At 35.4% G+C, this 14,211-nt stretch overlaps 1 protein-coding gene across 1 annotated transcript; it reads left to right on the top strand.

The window, feature by feature from the left end:
- The first annotated feature begins 187 nt into the window (after window positions 1–187).
- On the top strand, window positions 188–8,582 carry LOC111712176 (zerumbone synthase). Its single transcript, XM_023486722.1, has 10 exons — window positions 188–243; window positions 728–774; window positions 2,347–2,403; window positions 3,572–3,657; window positions 3,918–3,995; window positions 4,461–4,514; window positions 5,520–5,548; window positions 5,976–6,045; window positions 7,400–7,460; window positions 8,299–8,582. Exons 1-10 carry the CDS (start codon window positions 210–212, stop codon window positions 8,527–8,529), a joined length of 747 nt encoding a protein of 248 aa, XP_023342490.1. The 5' UTR covers window positions 188–209; the 3' UTR covers window positions 8,530–8,582.
- Window positions 8,583–14,211: the final 5,629 nt, after the last annotated feature.

Below are 14,211 nucleotides of genomic sequence, written 5' to 3'. Positions count from 1 at the left end.
AAAACAAAAAATTATTCCAATTCCAAAACTACAGAAATAAGAAAGTTACTCTGCTCGAGACATCGATAAAAATCTTTTAATTGAAATTGATTTTTTTAAAACTTTAGAATAATTGTCTCATTATCTTTCGCTTAAAATAAGTTGAGTAGTTCAATTTATTAAATTCGAAAACATTTATTTAATTTTCAGATTTGATTTTAAGATAAAGAATGGGGGTTGCACTGATAGCTGGTGCTGGGCCAGGTACTGGGAGAAAAACATACATAATTTAAGCACAAATATAGAGCTTATTAAGGGGATGTTTATCCCTGCCCCAAATTATATACTTAGTAAGAAAAATGTAACAACAACATAATTATAGTCTTACAACAGAGTCTCATTATTTCTAATGGTATATATTTTCAAACATGAAAATTAGACATTATCTTGTTGTTTACCTTATCTCCCCAAATTTGATACTTTGAATGTAAAAATAGTTTTTCCTCCTAAAAAATCACTTTTTTTCCTAAATATAGCCAAAATAAACTTTCCTATGATGCTTAAGGCGGCAGTGGAGGGGGGGGGGGGTCAAAATGATTTTTAAAAAAATACCTAACCCTAGTAACAATTTTGTAACTTACGTTGAAGTTAAATTGACCAATTAATTGTCATTAAAGTCATAACTTGATTCTGAAAGTCATATTTCAGAGATTATGAATCTCAATAAACAAAAACATGTTCTTTTGAGGGATTGGAGGGGCCGTAGCAAAACTTTTTGCTTCAAAAGGCTTTCAGGTAATTTTCCAACATAGTTGTAATCATTTCATTGTATGTTTTAACTTCATGTTAAAGGGACTGTAAGTGTAATTTCATGTGACCCCCAAATACACAGATGGCAATACCCGATTCAAAACGATACTCTTAAAAGCTTCATCTGAATAAGTATGAATTAGATATAACTATTAAAATGGATTAGGTTTTTAATGTGGTTTCTCTAGAAAAGTGGCTTGCGCATTTCTACTGCTGGGAAACATAAAGGAATTATCAAAAAGGTTACCGTTGTGAATCAGGACTATTGCCTTTCTGTCGACTATAAATTCTTTGTCTCCTAAAAGAGGATAAATGTGATATTCAAAAATGATTTCCCCATTTGTAACGTCACCATTTATCTAAAGAGTCAGTAGACGTTTTTTAACATAACCCTCTAAAAGTTGGATTAAGCCTAGGATATGTTCTATTTAGAATTAATTATTTTCAATATCGGCTTCTCTTTAACAGTTTTTTGCAGATGTAAAACAATGATATCTTCTTTATTTTTAGTCAGATCGTTTAATGGGTACTGTTGTGAATCAGACATTCATATCTGGGAATTTGGTTAGGTCACTTGAAACTATAGTTCCTTCAAAAGATTTTGTAACAGAGTTGCCAACCCTGGGTAGTTTTTTTTAAAGGTTGCAACCTGTTTTTTTTAAACCCGAAGGATTTCACCCTTAACCTAGCTTTTGGTGCATTCTGCAGTAATTTGCAGTATATTGACCAAAGATATAGTAGCGTTTAGTGGAGAGTGGTTTTGGTGTTTTCTTCTTATGTTTAGATTCGTCATATATATCAATACAATGAAGACGATGTCCGATTTATGGATACACATAAACATGGAAACTAAGAGAAGCTGCAAATTAATAGCTTCTCTTCGTTGACTTGTTTGCTTGTAATTTGATGAAAAGCTTGTTAGAAATCAAAACTTAAAAAGAACAGTTGTCTTAATTGTATTCATATAAATGCTGTCTTAACTTGGTGTCTTTTTATTCCAAGCAGTTGACAACCCTGTTTTACTCCAGATGGTTGGCAACCCTGTTTTACTCCAGATGGTTGGCAACCCTGTTTTACTTCAGATGGTTGGCAACCCTGTTTTACTTCAGATGGTTGGCAATACTGTTTTACTTCAGATGGTTTGGTAACCCTGTTTTACTTCAGATGGTAGGCAATACTGTTTTACTTCAGATGGTTGGCAACCCTGTTTTGCTACAGATAGTTGGCAATACTGATTTACTCCAGATGGTTGGCAACCCTGTTTTGCTACAGATAGTTGGCAATACTGTTTTACTCCAGATGGTTGGCAACCCTGTTTTACTTCAGATGGTTGGCAATACTGTTTTACTTCAGATGGTTAGCAACCCTGTTTTACTTCAGATGGTTGGCAACCCTGTTTTACTTCAGATGGTTGGCAATGCTGGTTTACTTCAGATGGTTGGCAATGCTGTTTTACTTCAGATGACTGGCAACCCTGTTTTACTCCAGATGGTTGGCAATTCTGTTTTACTTCAGATGGTTGGCAACCTTGTTTTGTAACCTTTTCATTTTGCCAAGGTTTGTGTCGCCAGAAGAAATGGAGGAAAGTTGGCCCCCCTCGTTCAAGCAATACAGGTATACAGGGTGTCCCAATATACATGACAATTCAGGAACATGGTGTTCCAACATACATGATAATTCAGGGAGAATGTGTCCTAATTTACATGATTATTAAAGTACAGGGTGTCCCAAAATACTATAAACTTGATTGATATTAACCCTCAATTGTGACGAATGAGTCTGCATATTGCAGAAAAGGCATTTATTTACAAGTACAACGATACTAATTAGTAAAACTTATGGTTATTCAGAACACATATTGAAGCGTCTGCCTCTACGACGGATATTGAGTTCATCGACTGCCTAGTAGGGATCTTGTGCAGAACTTACTCCTCCATACCCCACTTCATGTTAGATTCCCCTTATTTCAGTACGTTCAACCCATAGATAAATAAATAAACATAGATAGCTTATGTACACAAAATCACCAAGAATTGTACAGCCCGCGAACTCATACTTCTAGGGGTCAAATTGTACTCAGGAGTGAATTTTATTGACGAGAACTGAAGAAGGACATGAGAAGGACTAAACTAACTTAAATTTCTCTCTACAGAACTCATGTACACCACAAGTACTCAATGACATAAGAACAGCCAATGTTCACAACCTTCCTAGTTAATCTATATAATAGGAATATCTTTAAAACATCTCTGTACATTTATATCTTTCAAGATGAAAAATGTCGTCTTATGCGCAATCTCTTTTTATCTGTGGTTCACCCCAAGACAAGCAATTCCAAGCATCATGTTTGGGTCTCAGGCTAACCCAACTTTCAGTTGGCGTTAGATTCTGTATACAAGCACTACATGCTCCCCCAGCTATGATTATTGAATAGGGGTATTTATTTCCACAATTACTAATTTACATGTTTTTGACATAAATCATTTATTCTCCTGCCATCATACATGACAATTTAAACGTTGCATGAAGGGTTCACTTCATAAGATCAAAACAGACTGAAGATAAATTCCCAGTTTCTTGTTTTCAGGGTTGTATAATTTTAAGAATTTGAAGATCTGGGGGGGAATGAAAAATTGAAAAGTTTTTTCATACTTAATACTTTTTACCCAAGACTTTCTTTATTTTCTGCAGTGCCTAACTTCTGGTGAAAATAAAGACTTTCAAAAGGGAAGGGGGGTGGGGGGAATGGTTTTAATGAAAATTTATGGATTCCAATTTTTAGTCAAATGGAGGACAATGTGAAGGATTCTCTTGTGATTTCAGATCAGAGGATTCTGTTAAACATCTTGTACATGAAGTAGAGGAGAGGTAGTTGATGTTGATGTTGATGTTGATGTTGATGTTGATGTTGATGTTGATGTTGATGTTGATGTTGATGTTGATGTTGATGTTGATGTTTATCTTGATCTTGATCTTGATCTTGATCTTGTTCTTGATCTTGATCTTGATCTTGATCTTGATCTTGATCTTGATCTTGATCTTGATCTTGATCTTGATCTTGATCTTGATCTTGATCTTGATCTTATTATTATTATTATTGTCATCAGTAACATTATTGTTTTACTTAGATATGGAGGAATTGATATTGGTGTACACAACATTGGTGCAAATATTGGACATGTACCTATATGCAGTACAACGACAAGGTACAATAATTGAACCTGCTGTAAAGCCAACAAATCAGCACTTTAGATTGTATTTGTGTATACAGGGTTTTCAAGGACCGAAACTTTTAAAACATGACTTTAAAAAAAGAAACGTTTAAGTGTACACATTAATGTCTTTTATTCTTAAATCGTCGTTGACTGTACTTTCAACTGCACACTGTACAAAGAATTTTTCGAAATGTCTTCATTATAAACAAAACCACGTGAAAATGTACAAAACTGGCGACATTTATAGCACTCTACTTAAGTGCCACCCGGATATATAAATATAAACAGTGTCCGAATTTAATGAATTTGAGCTGCGTCTCAAAACCACCAAAAACAGGTTTAAATTGAGCGCCGGCTTAAATCTTGAAAATTTTAATACAATTATAAGTGAAACCAACCATATTTGAGCCGCGGCTCAAATTCTTTAAATTCGGCCTCAGTAAAGATTATTTTTAGGAAATTCACAAAAATTTGGGAGATGGCAGCACTTTCTGCTTTTCTGTTTGGAAGGATTGTAGCAAAATTTTCGTTTATTTGTTTAAAATTTTAAATATTTTATCCTTTTTCTTTTTTCATTTTTTCTTATTATCGTTAAATGAGATTTTATTTTCTAAATATACAGTGAGCACCAAAAATCTTAGGATAAGGAAGACGACATTAAAGCAATACTTAGGCGTAATTGATATTGTTATGTGTTAGTTTTACAAACTTGAGTCTAAAAGTCGTCTTCCGTTCCCATGGATTTTACTGTAAATTAACTTTTATATTACTTATTAGGTAAAATGGGTCAGTGCACAATACACAATTACCGTCTCTCATGTACATTGGTCATTAAAATTCATTACTTGAGTTTTCTAAAAGTCGTCTTCCTTTTCCAGAGTTTTATCGTTGTCACTTAAGTAACTTTTAAATCACTTATTAAGTGAAATGAGTCCGTGCACACTGTGCAATTACCGTGTCTCATGTTCATTGGTCTATTAAAATTCATAACTTGAGTCTAAAAGTCGTCTTCCAGAGTTTAAACGTTGTCACTTTAGTAACTATTAAATTACTTATTAAGTAAAATGGGTCAGTACACTGTAGCATGTCATCAGACTATTTCATCATAACCTGAGTTTTCTGGTTCTCATTGTGTCATACAGGGTTACCCACAAAGGATGAGACTTCAGAGACAATTTCACGGGAAAAATACTGTCTGTTTCATTATATTCATGCAGTTCCCTGCTGCTTTAATCTTGTCGCTTTCTATGTCAAATCACCATATAAGCCAGTAAAAGAATATATGCAAGGTAGAAGCAGTAGTCGTCATATTTCAAGAGTCTTAAGTCGTCTTTACAGTTTCATTCTTTGTGGGTAACTCTGTATGTTATAAATAAAAAAACAAAATCATAAATGGCAAACTTAAAACTAAATTAAATTGTTTTTCGGGACACCCTGTAAGTCTACATTTTATCAACTATTTCGGGACACTCTGTAAGTCTACATTTTATCAACTATTTGCTACTTTTTGATTAGAGAGCTGGCCAATAAGATGGAGACTAAAGGAATTTTTTTTTACAAAATAAAATGAATTTTTAAATAAAACCATGATTCTATTGATTTATAATAAAAATATTATTTAATATTTTTGTCTCGTGAATTATAATTTTAAACGTATTTATCGACAATATTTTGAAAAGCTGAAAATGTCTGATTCCCAACAGTTTCCTATCAACCGTTATCTGATCTATAATGTAGAGGATATTGTCGTTTTTCAAGCTTGAAGATAATTTGATAATTTCCTCAAATGTTTCAGAATTAAAAAAATAATAGAGAAAATACACTTAAAAATCATCAAATAATTCATGATATCTCATTTATTCTTGATCAGAGCTGAGGACCATTGCGCATTGGACGGAAATCCCACTTAATAAAAAGAGGTCCACTTGAAATTACGTCTACAGTCCCTTTATATGAATAAAAGAATTGTAGGAGCTGGTTGTATAATATTTACTGGTGCTACAGCTAGTACCAGAGGAGGAGCAGGATTCTCGGCGTTCAGGTTCCAACTTTATCTACAGTAAGGGGATCGTTTTGAGCTCCGCATTTACACATTTAAGGTTGTGATGCTTTAAAGGTGCTCTAAAATGATCTGAGATGTTTCATACACAGATTTTGCTTGTATTGCATTAAGCAATTTCTCTGACCAAAGACATAAACCAAAATGATTTATGAACACGTTTTCACAAGTGTCCAATATAACACGGAAAGGAAATTTTCTTACATTAGTTTTTTTCAAAGATTAAATAAAAAAGTGTAAAAACAGAAAACAAAGAACCAATGAATTTGAACTTATTTTACTGTAAAAAAAACTTTTATCTAAAATTATCTCTATTATTAATAATTTTGTCGGACACAAAAACTAAGTTGACACTTGTGACGACAGAATACAGCTGTACTGAGAGTGTACAAATTCTACGTTACCATCTATTCTACTAGAATCTATTTGGTTTTCACCACTCCTTTTGAACAACTGTTTTGTTAAATATCTTTGTCCAAAGTAATAATTAAGCATGATGTAAGAATAGCAAACATTTCTATCATAACATTTTTGAGCCACTTAAAAGTAAAATAACATAGAACGTTAAAAAAGGACCTCAACAGGATGTCCATCAGTATCTACAGTATCTACTTAAACTTGTGGAACAGGGAGACGAATGTGAGGCTCAAGTTCGGATTTAAAACAGTCCAATAAACATGAAACACAGGAATTGTGCAGTGTACACAGACCTATTTAACTTAATATGTTCATTTTCAAGCAGTGGTAAAACTGTCTGCTTTTTAATAACATAAAATTCACACAATATTGCTGAAATGTCGTCATCTTGTTCTATAGTTTTATTGGGTCTCACTGTTTATTCCATTAGTTCCTAACTAAGAGGGAGGGGGAGATAGGGGTTGTTTACATATTTTATTTTATTTAAATATTTTTCGCGAAATTATTATTCGCAAAATTTCGCTTAGTTTTCCCATTTTTCGCTTCATTCATTTTCGCGGAAAAATGCGAAATTTCGCGAAAAAGTTAGCGAAATACGAACGAAAGTTTTTTGCATTTTTTCGCAAAACGTTTCGTTAGTTGCAAACCCTGCTTCATTTTCACGAACACTCTCTTAATATAATTGTTTAAAGTGACTGTAAGCGTAATTTTAAGTAAGATATCAATGTCCTACTTACAACGGTACCCTAAATAGAAATACGCATGTCAGTTTTGTAGAGAAACCACAATTGAAATCAGTTTTCTAAATATTTGATACATATATCAAACTTGATCAGACAAAGCTTTTAAGGGTACTGTTGTGAATCGGGCATTGGAATATTTTTATGGAGGATTATAATTTTAATTATTTAATGTTTAGCTCGGCAAAGATGGCCAAAAGAGCTCTGGCACAATCAATGGCCAGGGAACTTGGACCAAAAGTAAGACATGTTTTCTCCATTTTTGGTCGCCATTTTTTTTGTAAAACCAATTTTTTATGCAAATAACGACGTAACACATTTTTGTTTCTTAATGATCTGAGGGCAAAATTCTGTTGATTTTGGATTTGTAAAAATCGATTATGATATATGTGGAATAAAGAAAAATGGGCCCCCACCGCCAGAGTTTTGCTAATTAAGAAATCAGAGTTGAAAACTTTAGAATGGTGGATATCGAGATTAATGCTGATCCTCTCTTTTTCATAATATCGAGACTAATCTAATCTTGTACTTGTATCCTGAAAAGTGTATAAAAATTCAACCAATCAGAGTCGCGTATATGAAGCCGATAAATTTGAAATTTTGCGCGCCATTTAAGATTAATATACAGAAACGGGAGGGACTTTCTTATCTTAAAAAACCGGTTTTTGATTCTTTTCTTCTATATTCAAGAAAGAACGGTTTAAGAAGAAAATCAATAGTGTGTCCATTGGATTCTCAGATTAAGTAATCGAGTGATATCTCATTCTAAAGTTTTCAGCTCTGGTTGCATCATAGACAGAAAACCATTTTTTAATAATTTTAAGAAACATCTTGTAAAATCCATTTTTTTAATTTTTTTAAACACATTTTTTTGAATGGTCTGCAATTTTGACCTTTCATTTCCAGAGAGGCTTGTTCGGTTCACCACGTTTTAACATCTTTATCTGCGTTACAATAAAGAAGATATCGTCGGTTTGCTATATTAAAACGTGTTGAACTCCCAAATATAAGTATTCAGAAAATGAAGATATTTCATTCATCCAAAGGTTTACTGCTGTGAAAGGGACATTTTTTTCAGGGAATACATGTTGCTCACGTGATTATTGATGGAGTAGTTAACAATCCAAACACTGAGGAATTCTTCTCAAACCAAAGTGAAGAGTTTAAATTGCGGTTTTCCAAGATGGCGTCCTCAGCTGGGCTGCTAGAGCCTGATGACGTGGCCGAAGCTTTTTGGTGGATTTACAACCAACCAAAATCCACGTGGACTCATGAACTGGATCTAAGACCGTGGTCAGAAAAATGGTGATCAATATGTTGTAAAATAGAAGAAAATAGAATAAATCAGGGCCATTTTCGTGATCAATCTATAACTTTCGAGTCATCTCAATCATTTTAACATAATTATAAATTATTGAGTGAGTGAGTGAATGCTGAATGAACTATGAGTGATAGAGAAAGATTGATTGAAGCCTATAATATCATAAACACACCGGTCTTCAACATTTAGTTTTAGCAACAAGAAATGGAACCGATTTACATTCATTTAATCGTTATCTTAGATCTAATCATCTAATCATTCATTTTAATGTTTATAATTATATTTTTGTGTGGATGAAGTAAGCATGAGGGGAGAAGATTAAGTTATAAACTGATAATCAACGGAAATAGTAACAAATTTTATCAGGATACTTCCACCTAATCATATATAATATACAGGGTTACCCACAAAGGATGAGACTTCAGAGACGATTTTATTTAGTCCGTTTTCTAGCATTCAGGGTTTCTTCTAAGCTAAAACTGGGATTTTTCTGTGCCGTAATAATTTAGTAATCAATGAATACAGAACCAAAAAACAAGCTTCAAATATGATATATAATTTATATATACTACATGTTTCTAGATAAACCCTGTATCTATATGATATATAGTATATATATACTACATTTTTCTTGATAAACCCTGTATTTAAAAAAAACAAAACTGCAACGATGCAATCGTTTTCTTAAAAAACAATAGTTTTTTGAAAAATATTCATTAATAAATATGAGTTTTTCAACATTTATTTTTAATTGTTTTTGCAATAAGAAAAGTTTATGCATGTCGTCTTACATTGATTTTCATAATCAATGTTTTTGTTTCTTTAAACCCTTTATTTTCATTTGCGGTTTCTCTGCGAAAATGACTTGCAAATTTCTTGTTTATACGAAGCAATGAAGAAACTCACAGAAATAAACACTTTTCGAGTCGGAAAAACAATTGTATCTTCCACATTTTTGATCATATTATGGCTTCAAGAGTACCATTGTAAATCGGGCATTGCCATCCTTGCATGGTGGATCAGTTTTACACTCTAATTAAGAAAAAGAAAATTACGAATCGTAAAGTTGTATAACGATTTTCTTCAGGTAGAATCATTTAATTGAAATCTAATCCTTTAGAGTATTCTTACATGGAATCAGTTATGTGTATTGTTTATTGTGTAAACGGATCAAGTACTCCAGTACTTACCGATCCTCTCGTAATCAATCATATTTATCTTATTTGAAGAATAAATGATCCTTAATTATAAAATCATAAAAAGTGTACACTGATCCTCTTACAAAGAATTATTCAAAGTGTACACTGATCCTCTCACATAGAATCATTCAAAGTGTACACTGATCCTCTTACATAGAATCATTCAAAGTGTACATTGATCCTCTCACATAGAATCATTCAAAGTGTACACTGATCCTCTCACATAGAATCATTCAAAGTGTATATCGATCCTCTCGCACAGAATCATTCAAAGTGTATTCTGATCCTCTCACATAAAATCATTCAAAGTGTATATCGATCCTCTTGCATAGAATCATTCAAAATGTACACTGATCCTCTCACATAGAATTATTCAAAGTGTACGCTGATCCTCTTACATAGAATCATTCAAAGTGTACACTGATCCTCTTACATAGAATCATTCAAAATGTACACTGATCTTCTTACATAGCATCATTCAAAGTGTACATTGATCCTCTTGCATAGCGTCATTCAAAGTGTACACTGATCCTCTTACATAGAATCATTCAAAGTGTATTTCGATCCTCTTACATAGAATCATTCAAAGTGTACACTGATCCTCTTACATAGCATCATTCAAAGTGTACACTGATCCTCTCAAAAAGTTTTTCTTGGTATTCCTCTATATTAATATGTATATTTTCTTTAGAGGTTTATTTTCTTAATATAGAGGTAAATATTTGTAGAAAGATTTAAGTTTTAAGATTTTCTTCGTTGTCAATTCTGATGTGCATCCTTTATAACCTTATTTNCCGACTTGTTTAATTGGTGCTCCGTGGTAACAGGAATCGGATTCTATCAATTCTACGATCACTTTTTTACACGCATATTCATAAATCACATCTGCTCTGCGGAATAGGAACGTGTCATCCCCTAGTCGGTGTGGTGCAGCTTCACCTGGTTCCTTCACGTTCAGAGCACAAACCACCGACTTGCCGAGAGCTTCTTTTCGTCCTTCTATCACTTCAAGTTTGAATCTTAGGAATAATGAGAGCGACCTGATTTCTGCTGCGTAGCTCACGTCCTGTGCTTGGATTTTCTCGATCCTGTTTTCTTCTGATACTTCTGATGAGCGAACGAGCACTATATCTTTCACGTTCGTTGAGAATGCTCTATATCCTCCTAACGGGATCGGTAGAGCATGTCCTCCTTTCAATTCATAAAAGAGTTCATTTTCTGAGGATGCAAAGTAGTCTGGAGTTAACAAACCTTGCACTTCTCTAATCTTCTTATAGGTACAGCTATCCACCGGTTTGCTCCATGCATAAGTATGTAATGCTCCTACGCAACCCATTGCCAGTCCTCTTGGATTGCAAGCCAGTAATTCTGAAGATGACATCGCTCTTATCTTCGTTCCTTCTATAGCAAACATCTCCGTTTCTATGGTTATCCGATACTCCATATGCGTGACGATGCCACGCTGGATCAATCCATCAATCAAAACGTCTGAACCTTGGCACTTTATTTCAGAGTTTGAGGCAGTTTGAAACCCGGAAGAGAATTCCATAATATATGTTCTTCCCGGGACTACTAATGTCTCTGTTTTACGTCCCTGGGGAGTCACAAATTGGCGAGTATGCGCCATTTCAGCACATGACTGGGCCGTAATCACTAATGTTTGCTCCTGTTCTGCACTCAGTATAGGCTTGCTATACGAGAACATTCCGCAGTAATACATCATGCGATGGGAGGTTACTTGACACTTGTAACCCCCCACCGTCTGGCTATTCACGTGTTGGAGTATTGAAACCTTCTCGGGTACTCCTTCTACTGCGGGATCAAATTTACAATGGGCAGCTTGGTCATACATCTTAATGTTCGCTGGCTGGGAGCAATCATAGGCCTCTACTTTGTACTCATCCTTGGCCATCCCTTGCGCTCCCAGTACAGCAAAGATCCCTACAAACAGCAGCTGGTTAGCTCCTTTTCTCCTGCTCCCACTGTGGCGGACTGCTTGCTCTCGCATCTCACCATCAGGCTGACCAGCTTCCCTATGCTCTCTCCTTTCTTCACCTGAACAAAGATATCATTATTATGGTTAATTAAATAGATTGCAGGTGAACGTAACACTCCTGCCCTGGGGGAAAATTTAGAAGCAAACAGATTTTTCTCAACAATAGTGTTAAACAAGATTGGAAAAATAAAATCATTCCCATTGACTTGCCCTGGTTCTTCAACTAGGTAAACCCATGTCCCTTGCCCAGGATGAAGTGTTACAGAATTTTTCACTTTTGCAATACTAGATTTTTGACCTGAAATGATATTAATTCCTTCCTTAACTTTATTGCTACCACTATCTCCTTCATCTTCTGTGTCACTCCAACTACTTTCTTCTGCTCCTTGTACATAACTACTCTGATTTGCAACTTTATATTTTGTCCTTACACTACTTCTTATGCTACCACTACTTTTAATACTCCCTGTCTGCATCCTTTCCAAGGATGCAGCTCTTGTCCTTGTGGAATCAGAACTCTCTCTTGATCTGCTTCTTCTTCTCAACGGTGCTGTAGTATCTGGCCTCTGGGCCCAACTCTCTTCGAGTGCTGTTTTCAGCGACTTCAGGGACGGAGTAATAGACGACTTTGTTCCTCTCTTGGACTTCGGTTTCTCAGGCAGTTTAAACTCTGCGCTGTATCTCTCCGGCGGGATTGATATCCTGCTGGACTTTCTCCTGGTTGTATCAGTGGTAGTGCTGCCATCTAATGGCCTTGCATCTTCTTCATCATCCTTGGATTCTGCTGTCTGGTCAATATGGGGTGGGGGTGTTTATTTCCATAGGAATTTCCCTGCCCTCACCGACTACCGTAGGTTTCATTACATTTTTAGTTGGTTCTGGAGTTCAGTGAAATTCATCAACTAGTTCTGCATCGAGTCGTTTCGCTGGAAGCTCAAACTGGGACAATTCCTCTGCCAGGTCTGCCAGTGCTTCAGCTTCTATCCTCAGTAGTTTGAAGAGTGGGTCGAGGTCCTTCTGCCCGAGTTTCTTCGCTAATCGAACCTTTGATCTGTGTGCTATGTATGTTCTCGGGTTTCTTACATCATATTCTCTAAGTTCCAGCATTGCATCGTTGATTATTTTCTGAATCAGCACTGGCCCACTCCAGGGCAGCTGGAGCTTTCGCGTGTTTTCTTGTGGTGGGAGTGCTGCGCAGTAAACTCGGTCTCCTACTTGTATATCATCTAGTGGTTTCTCATAAGACCGAAACTGCCTTCGTATTCTTACATTATCTGAAGCTCTCATTAGATCAAGGATGTAATCTAATTCTTCTTCCATTGAGTGGGGGGAGGGGTTTTTATTTTGAACAAACTTGGGTAGCAATGATAAATGGGGAATGTTTAATTCTCTTCCAAGGAAAACTCTGGCCGGGGATGAATTAGTGGAAAAATGTTGTGTTGAATTGTATGCCAAAATTAAAGTTGGGAGGGATTTTTCCCAGTCATTTTCCCTGTTTGCTTTTTTTGCTTTCAAAAGTGCCCACAATGTCCTGTGAAATCGTTCTACTGGATTAGATTGATGATTGTGGCTGAACCCAATTTTAATATTCACATCAAACTTTTTAAGGAGGGATTTAAATAGTGTGTTGTCAAACTCTTTGCCTTGATCCATCCTAATTGTTGCAGGTGCTCCATACAGGCTTATCCAGTTGGTCATAATTGCTGTAACAACTGACCATGCAGACTTGTCTGGTAAAGGCACTGCTGCAACAAATCTAGAAAATTGATCCATAACTGTTAGAATAAACTTATTTTTGTTACTGGAAATTGTAATTGGACCTACCAGATCGACGCAAACCACTTCATTAACGTTGAGAGTTCTTCCGTCGAACAGATTTACTTGCTTAAGGTTTACCTCTTCTCTGTGTAGACATCCTGGGCACTCTGTTACGAACAGAGCAACATCTGCTCTCCATCCCGGCCAGAAGAAATGTTGTTTTACCTGTTGTGTAGTATGTTGTACACCCCAGTGTTCGCGTACATGTACAGCAAGTAGAGCTTGATACCTGTGCAAGGGTGGGATGATTATTCTCATCAAGGGATTTGAATCAAATTCATTTTCCAGGAGATAAACTAACCTTGTAGAGCTTGTTGTATTCACATCTGTTAACCTGAGCTGTTTTCTTACCTTACAGTTGCAGTAATTCATCGTGAACTTCGTTGAATGTTGAGGTGTCAATCTTGCTTTCCTCTACTTTACCTGTTTTCCAGTTAAACCACGATTTTACCATTTGAATCGAACTATCTTCAGTTTGTGCTTTCTCCAGGTCCACTTGATCTATGAGGATTTTACCTTTAAAGTTCCCTATCAGGGGGGGTCCGCTGCTTTCATCTGCCCGGGCCCCTGACAAGTGCCAGGGTGGTTGTACAATTGTACATATCTTACCTTTACATGAGGGGGGTAAATATTCTGAATTCGAGCAATTATTCATTT

The sequence above is a fragment of the Eurytemora carolleeae genome, unplaced genomic scaffold, assembly GCF_000591075.1.
Source record: "Eurytemora carolleeae unplaced genomic scaffold, Eaff_2.0 scaffold1028, whole genome shotgun sequence".
Taxonomy (NCBI): domain Eukaryota; kingdom Metazoa; phylum Arthropoda; class Copepoda; order Calanoida; family Temoridae; genus Eurytemora; species Eurytemora carolleeae.
This window is presented reverse-complemented; position numbering and strand designations above follow the sequence as displayed.